Source organism: Penaeus vannamei, chromosome 7, assembly GCF_042767895.1.
Source record: "Penaeus vannamei isolate JL-2024 chromosome 7, ASM4276789v1, whole genome shotgun sequence".
Taxonomy (NCBI): Eukaryota; Metazoa; Arthropoda; class Malacostraca; order Decapoda; family Penaeidae; genus Penaeus; species Penaeus vannamei.
The window spans coordinates 46,716,142-46,724,620 of record NC_091555.1 but is presented as its reverse complement, the minus strand read 5'-3'; the positions used below and the strand labels follow the sequence as shown (position 1 = coordinate 46,724,620).

The 8,479-nt window shown below is 49.6% G+C and overlaps 1 protein-coding gene across 1 annotated transcript in view; it reads left to right on the top strand.

Annotated features, from left to right (window-relative positions):
• LOC138862199 (testis-specific gene A8 protein-like) overlaps positions 1-8,261 on the top strand; it is a 10,876-nt gene extending 2,615 nt beyond the window's left edge. The window contains exons 2-4 of the mRNA XM_070123389.1: positions 3,443-4,005; positions 7,867-8,070; positions 8,127-8,261. Of these exons, the coding sequence (XP_069979490.1) occupies positions 3,443-4,005; positions 7,867-8,070; positions 8,127-8,261 (902 nt within the window). The remainder of the gene's footprint in view (positions 1-3,442; positions 4,006-7,866; positions 8,071-8,126) is intronic.
• Positions 8,262-8,479: the final 218 nt, after the last annotated feature.

The following is an 8,479-nucleotide window of genomic DNA, read 5'->3' as shown; positions in this document are numbered from 1 at the left end:
CTGTTTGTCTGTTTGTCTGTCTGTCTGTCTATCTCTATCTGTTTGTCTGTTTATCTGTTTATCTGTCTGTCTGTCTGTCTACCTCTATCTGTTTGTCTGTTTGTCTGTTTATCTGTCTGTCTGTCTGTCTGTCTATCTCTATCTGTTTGTCTGTTTATCTGTTTATCTGTCTGTCTGTCTGTCTGTCTATCTCTATCTGTTTGTCTGTTTATCTGTTTATCTGTCTGTCTGTCTGTCTGTCTATCTCTATCTGTTTGTCTGTTTATCTGTCTGTCTGTCTGTCTGTCTATCTCTATCTGTTTGTCTGTTTATCTGTCTGTCTGTCTGTCTGTCTATCTCTATCTGTTTGTCTGTTTATCTGTTTATCTGTCTGTCTGTCTGTCTATCTCTATCTGTTTGTCTGTTTATCTGTTTATCTGTCTGTCTGTCTGTCTGTCTATCTCTATCTGTTTGTCTGTTTATCTGTTTATCTGTCTGTCTGTCTGTCTACCTCTATCTGTTTGTCTGTTTGTCTGTTTATCTGTCTGTCTGTCTATCTCTATCTGTTTGTCTGTTTATCTGTTTATCTGTCTGTCTGTCTGTCTGTCTATCTCTATCTGTTTGTCTGTTTATCTGTTTATCTGTCTGTCTGTCTATCTCTATCTGTTTGTCTGTTTGTCTGTTTATCTGTCTGTCTGTCTATCTCTATCTGTTTGTCTGTTTATCTGTTTATCTGTCTGTCTGTCTGTGTGTCTGTCTGTTTGTCTGTTTATCTGTCTGTCTGTCTATCTCTATCTGTTTGTCTGTTTATCTGTTTATCTGTCTGTCTGTCTGTCTGTCTATCTCTATCTGTTTGTCTGTTTATCTGTTTATCTGTCTGTCTGTCTGTCTACCTCTATCTGTTTGTCTGTTTGTCTGTTTATCTGTCTGTCTGTCTATCTCTATCTGTTTGTCTGTTTATCTGTTTATCTGTCTGTCTGTCTATCTCTATCTGTTTGTCTGTTTGTCTGTTTATCTGTCTGTCTGTCTATCTCTATCTGTTTGTCTGTTTATCTGTCTGTCTGTCTGTCTGTCTATCTCTATCTGTTTGTCTGTTTATCTGTCTGTCTGTCTGTCTGTCTATCTCTATCTGTTTGTCTGTTTATCTGTCTGTCTGTCTGTCTGTCTATCTCTATCTGTTTGTCTGTTTGTCTGTTTATCTGTCTGTCTGTCTGTCTGTCTATCTCTATCTGTTTGTCTGTTTATCTGTCTGTCTGTCTGTCTGTCTATCTCTATCTGTTTGTCTGTTTATCTGTCTGTCTGTCTGTCTGTCTATCTCTATCTGTTTGTCTGTTTATCTGTTTATCTGTCTGTCTGTCTGTCTATCTCTATCTGTTTGTCTGTTTGTCTGTTTATCTGTCTGTCTGTCTATCTCTATCTGTTTGTCTGTCTGTCTGTCTATCTGTCTGTCTGTCTATCTCTATCTGTTTGTCTGTTTGTCTGTTTATCTGTCTGTCTGTCTGTCTGTCTATCTCTATCTGTTTGTCTGTTTATCTGTTTATCTGTCTGTCTGTCTATCTCTATCTGTTTGTCTGTTTATCTGTCTTGTGTCTGTCTCTATCTGTTTGTCTGTTTGTCTGTCTGTCTATCTCTATTTGTTTGTCTGTTTATCTATCTGTCTGTCTATCTCTATCTGTTTGTCTGTTTATCTGTCTGTCTGTCTGTCTCTATCTGTTTGTCTGTTTATCTGTCTGTCTGTCTATCTCTATCTGTTTGTCTGTTTATCTGTCTGTCTGTCTATCTCTATCTGTTTGTCTGTTTATGTCTGTCTGTCTGTCTCTATCTGTTTGTCTGTTTGTCTGTCTGTCTATCTCTATTTGTTTGTCTGTTTATCTATCTGTCTGTCTATCTCTATCTGTTTGTCTGTTTATCTGTCTGTCTGTCTATCTCTATCTGTTTGTCTGTTTATCTGTCTGTCTGTCTATCTCTATCTGTTTGTCTGTTTATCTGTCTGTCTGTCTATCTCTATCTGTTTATCTGTCTGTCTGTCTGTCTATCTCTATCTGTTTGTCTGTTTATCTGTCTGTCTGTCTATCTCTTATATGTTTGTCTGTTTATCTGTCTGTCTGTCTATCTCTATCTGTTTGTCTGTTTATCTGTCTGTCTGTCTATCTCTATCTGTTTGTCTGTTTATCTGTCTGTCTGTCTATCTCTATCTGTTTGTCTGTTTATTTGTCTGTCTGTCTGTCTTCTATCTGTTTGTCTGCCTTTATATTTCTGTCTGTGTATGTGTGTGTGTGTCTCTCTCTCTGTGTCTCTGTGGCTGTCTTTCTGTCTCTTTTAGCTTTTCCTCTCTTTTTGTCGGTCTCCCCCCCCCCTCTCTCTCATTCTCTCTCCCTCTCTCTCTCTCTCTCTCCCTCTCTCTCTCTCTCTCTCTCTCTCTCTCTCTCTCTCTCTCTCTCTCTCTCTCTCTCTCTCTCTTTCTACCTATCTCTATCTCTCTCTCTCTCTCTCTCTCTCTCTCTCTCTCTCTCTCTCTCTCTCTCTCTCTCTCTCTCTCTCTCTCTCTCTCTCTCTCTCCCTCCCTCACTTCTCTCTCTCTCTCCCTCCCTCACTTGCTCTCTCTCTCTCCCTCCCTCACTTGCGCTCTCTCTCTCCCTCCCTCACTTGCGCTCTCTCTCTCCCTCCCTCACTTGCTCTCTCTCTCTCTCCCTCACTTGCTCTCTCTCTCTCTCTCCCTCACTTGCTCTCTCTCTCTCTCTCCCTCCCTCCCTCCCTCGACTCTCTCTCTCCCTTCCTCATTCCTTCATTCCCTCTCTCCCTTCCTCACTCCTCTCTCTCCCTTCCTCACTCCTCTCTCTCTCTCTCTCCCTTCCTCACTCCTCTCTCTCTCTCCCTCCCTCACTCCTCTCCCTCTCTCACTCCTCTCCCTCTCTCCCTCCTTCACTTCTCTCTCTCTCTCTCTCATCCTTTTTCTTCCTCCCCCATTTTCTCTGTATCTATCTATATCTTTTTAACAGCGTAGCCGCGTATCCATGTATCGATTTATCTATCTACCTTCTAATCACTCATTCTCCCATCGTCTACATTTCCCTCTCACTCCCCTCCCCTGTATCCCCCTCCTCCTCCCCCTCCTTTTCTTCTCTCATTCCTCATCCTCATCTTTCTATCTCTCACCCCCATCCCCCTCCCCTGGTGCCTCTCTCCTCCCCCTCCTCCCCCTCCCCCGTTCTAAATGGCCACAAGATATTTTGAATAATGAAAAGGGGATGGGGGAGAGGGGGGGGAGATGGGACAGGGGGGAGGGGCATGTGGTGAACAGGGGGGCAGGAGGGGCATGTGGTGAACAGGGGTCCAGGAGGGGGGGCGAAGGGGGGCGGGGGAGGCATTGTGAACAGGGCTGGCAGGTGCGTGAAGAACAAGCTATTGGATCCACAGGTTGGTCAATATTTTATGAGGGTTAAAGTGCACCTGGCCATTCCAGGCACCCGAGCCTGGGGCCCGCTCGGCTCGACCCCGCCTCGCCTGGCCGCGGCTGCTGCTGCTGCTGTTCCTGCTGCTGCTGATGATGCTGTTGGTGCTGCTCGTCCTCTGGCTGCTGTTCCTGCTGCTGTTGATGCTGCTGTTCCTCTGATTGCTTTTCCTGTTGCTGCTGCTGTTCCTGCTGCTGCTGCTGATGCTGTTGATGATACTGTTGGTGCTGCTCGTCCTCTGGCTGCTGCTGATGATGCTGTTCCTCTGACTGCTTTCCCTGCTGCTGGTCCTCTGGCTGTTTTTCCTGCTGCTGCTGATGATGCTGGTCCTCTGACTGCTTTCCCTGCTGCTGCTGCTGATGCTGATGATGCTGTTCCTCCTCCTGCTGTTGCTGCTGGTCCTCTGACTACTTTTCCTGATGCTACTGATGCTGCTGTTGATGCTGCTGGTCCTGCTGCTGCTGCTGCTGTTCCTCTGACTGCTTTTCCTGCTGCTGCTGCTGCTGTTCCTCTGACTGCTTTTCCTGCTGCTGCTCCTACTGATATAACTACCCCTCCTCCTACTGCAGCTACTGTTGCTGTTTTCCTCCTCCTGCCCTACCTGATGCTTCTACTGCTGTTCAGACTCCTCCTCCCCATGCCCCTCCTCTTTATGTTGCTCCAGCTCATCCTCTTCCTCCTCCTGCAGCTGCTGCTGCTCCTCCTATTCCTCCTCCTCCTCCTCTGGCTCCCTGTCTCTTTTTCTCATTCTTCCCCTCCTCTCTCTCCCTCCCTCCCTCCGTCCCTCTCTCTCTTTCTCATTCTTCCCCACCTCTCCCTCCCTCCCTCTCTCTCTCTCTCTCTCTCTCTCTCTCTCTCTCTCTCTCTCTCTCTCTCTCTCTCTCTCTCTCTCTCTCTCTCTCTCTCTTTCTTCTGTATTTCCTCTCTCTCTCTCTCTCTCTCTCTATTTCCTCTCTCTCTCTCTCTCTCTCTCTCTATTTCCTCTCTCTCTCTCTCTCTCTTTCTCTATTTCTCTCTCTCTCTCTCTCTCTCTCTCTCTCTCTCTCTCTCTCTCTCTCTCTCTCTCTCTCTCTCTCTCTCTCTCTCTCTCTCTCTCTCTCTCTCTCTCTCCCCCCCAACCCGAGTATTTCTAATGTTTATTGTAGCACTTTCTTTTCCCCGTTCACTCTTCCTGTGTTAAACTGTAGGTCATTATGCCATTTCCCGTTTTTTTCCTTTTTGTTTGTTTAGTTGCGGTGTGTTTTACCCTTTTTTTTAGGGGGGTTGCAGGGGGGGAGGGGTTAAAAGGCGTTAATTTAACCGATGGAAGGCGGACGCTCTAATTTTTTTTTTGCTGTTGTTGATGTTGTTGTTGATTTTGATGTTGTTGGTGTTGATGTTATTGTTGTTGATGATGATGTTATTGTTGTTGTTTGTGGGTTTATTTGACAAAGATGTCAAATTTTGTCTTGGTGTTGGTAGACCGATAACGGAGATGCTGGAAATTCAGGAACGACTGTTTTCTTTTACTTGAAGGGAGGGAGGGAGAGAAGGAGGGTGGGCGAGGAGGAGGGAGAGAAGGATGGGAAAGGAGGGAGGGAGAGAAGGTGGATGGGGTAGAGGGACGGAGGGAGAGAAGGAGGATGGGGAAGGAGGGAGGAGAGAAGAAGATGGGAAGAAGGGAAGGAGAGAAGGGGGATGGGGTAGAAGGAGGGAGAAGAGGATGGGAAGGAGGGAAGGAGAGAAAGGGGGTGGGATAGAGGGAGGGAAAGAGAGAAGGAGGATGGGGTAGAGGGAGGAAGAGAAAGAGGGAAAGAGAGAAGGGATAGGATGGAATAGAGAGAGAGAAAGACCGAGAAACAGATCGCAACCTAGCTCCCCCCCGTAACGAACGCGGCGCTGAACAGAGCGAGCGCCGCCATTCGTTCCCTCCCGGCCCGGAACTCCTCCTCGGGACCCATAAACCTCCGAAGCAACTGCTCGCGTCCTCCCGTCGCTCCTAAATTGCCCGCGGCGAGGATGGGTCAAAGGGCAAGGGTCAGAGGGCAAGGGTCAAAGGGCAAGGGTCATGGGGGGGGGGAAGAGGGCCATGATGACGGTGGAGAAGGTGGGAGGTGGAGGAAGGTGAAGGTGGAAGGGACGATGGAGATAAAGATGGTGAGGGGGAAGGTTGAGGTGAATATGAAGATGGTGACAATGAAGATTGAATTGAATTCATTTCAGTTGAAGATTAAAAGACAGTGAAGAATAAAGGTGAATGTGACGATGATGGTGAAGTTGATGATGAAGGTGAAGATGAAGACAAAGAGAAGGAGAAAAGGAGTGAAAGGGGAAGAGGATATGGGTACGACGATAAGGAAGAAGGAAGGGCAACAGGAACACAAAATTAGTGTAGTTTTAGTTTAAAGCTCAAACTTAGTTTAAATTTAGTTAAAAAAAAAGATTTAACCCATTGATGCTCATGTGTAGAGATGTAGTTACTTGTCCGTCGTAAACCCCGAGCGAGTGTCATGGCAGGCAGCGGCCACCCCGTGCCAAGGGCGTCGCCTTGTCGTGACACTCGCCTGGCACCCTTTGTCGCTCGGGAGGCGCGGCCCTTCCCTTCGTTGTCTCCTCGGCGAGGGCGTCTCCCCTGCTGCCCCTCTCCTCTCCCCTTCGGCGTGAGAGGGGCGAAGGTGGGGGGGGGGGCGGGGGGCTCATCTCTCCTCTTTCCCATTCTCTCCCATTCCCATTCTCATTCGCTGGCCCACCTACGGCCGCCGCGGGCTTCCTTTATGCTCGATTCTATGCTCTCATCGCCGCCCACGCCCCGCGCTGCCGCTCTGTAGCCACGCTGGAGGGCGTGATGCATATATGTATGATCTAGTCGCTTGGGGGCGAAGGAGCCACGCTTACACGCCCACGCAGGAGCGTCAACACGCGTACACACACTCACACGCACGCGCACACGCACGCGCACACACACACACACACACACACACACACACACACACACACACACACACACACACACACACACACACACACACACACTTATGCAGAGACAAAGAGGGAAAGAGAGAAAGAGAGAGCGACACCATGTACGTACCCATAGATGCTCTCACCTACGTACAAGCTTCCCCCCCGGCCTCCATATCCAAATGAGAAAAAGCAAGAAAAAGCAAGAGGGAAGCCAGCTTACGCCCTGCTCTCCCCATTAATAAAGCGTGGGATTTCAACAGCGAAGGAGGACGAATGGCCGCCCCCCCCGTCCCGTCCCGTCACGTCACGTCACGTCACGTCACGTCCCGTCCCGTCCCGTCCCGTCCCGTCCCATCCCGTCCCGTCCCGTGAAAGGCGGGTCTCGAAAGCGGCGGCGACTTGTCCCATGTACAATTGATATTCTAATGGAACGAAGCCGCCGCCGCCGCTCCTACGGTTTTATGAACTCAACTCCGCGAGAATGTTCACCTGAGAGAGAGGGCGGGGATGGGCGGGCGAGCGGGGGTGGGGGGGGGGGAGGGGAGGGTAGTGTCCAGCTGTGCATCGCGAGGGGGTTGTCCTTGCTCGGGTGTGGGGCGTTGGTTTTGTGTTCTCGTGGGCTGGGTGGGTGGGTGTTCCGCGCTGCACTGTTCTTGTTTTTGTTTGTTCTTATTCTTTCTCTCTTTCTATTTCGTTCTCTCTCTCTCTTCTCTTCTCTCCGTCTCCCTTTCCCTCTCCCTCTCTCTCTCTCTCTCTCTCTCTCTCTCTCTCTCTCTCTCTCTCTCTCTCTCTCTCGCTCTCGCTCTCGCTCTCTCCCTCCCCCTCCCTCCCTCTCCCTCTCCCTCTCCCTCCCTCCCTCTCCCTCTCCCTCTCCCTCTCCCTCTCCCTCCCTCCCTCTCCCTCTCCCTCCCTCCCTCCCTCCTCCCTCTCCCCTCCCTATCCCTTTCCCTATCCCATTCCTCTCCCTCTCCCTCTCCCTCTCCCTTTCCCTCCCTCCCTCCCTCTCCCTCTCCCTCCCTCCCTCTCCCTCTCCCTCTCCCTCTCCCTCCCTCCCTCCCTCCCCCTCCCCTGTCTGTGCTCTGACCTACAGCATGAATAAGATGATTACGACTGGATGTAAATTTCAAGTTGAATGCCGAGCGACAAGGGATTGCGGTGACGTCTTTGAACCGACTTTTAAGACGGTATGCGGAGCGTCTTAGAGCGCGGCGCGAGGAGAGCGAGAGTGACAGCTTGAATTTAGAATAAACCAAGTGCTTTGGGGGAGAGTCGGTGAGATGAGAGAGTTCGGCGGAAGAGGCTGACGAAGAAGGGGGACGGAGCCGGAGAGTCAGACGGCCAAAGAGACAGAGTCCGAGACCGGGTACCTCTGAGGGCCCAGGTCGACGGGTAAACAAAGGGGTTAGAGCCAGAGATTCATAGAGCTTAATGACCAGAGAACAGATAGTCGTAGATCTAGGGAACAGAAATCTAGAGATCAGAGCCGTAGACCCAGAGAGTAGGAATCAGAGAATCAGAAAATCAGAAAATAGAGAGTCATACAGCTAGAGAACCAGAGATCCAGAATCAGAGGAGAATCAGAGACCAATCCAGGGATCAATCATGGAACCAGAGAACAGAGAACCAAATTCAGAAGGGCAGAATCATAGAACCAGAGAGCCAGAATCAGAGGATCAGAGAACCGGGGATCAGTCATAGAGCATAGAGAACAGAGAACCAAATCCAGAAATGCAGAACCGGAGAGCCAGAATGTAGAAGAACAGATCCAGAGAAACAGAGAGCAGAGAACCAAATCCAGAAGGGCAGAATCATAGAACCAGAAAACCAGTGAGCCAGAGAGCACAGAAGGCCAGACCCAGAGAGCCAGAATCAGAGAGCCAGGTGCCTTGAAAGGGCCAGGTCGACAGGGGAGGGTCGTTGGGAAGAGTCGCTATTTTCCCGGCCATTGTCGTGTGTGAGCAGAAGCAGGACGGTGGACCCGGACCGTGAAGGATGTTGGAAAAAGGAAAGAAGGAAGGAGGGAGGGTAGGGAGGGATAGAGGGAGGGGAGGGAAGAAAGGAAGGAGGGAGGGAGGGGAGGGGAAGGAAGGATGGAGGGAGGGATAGAG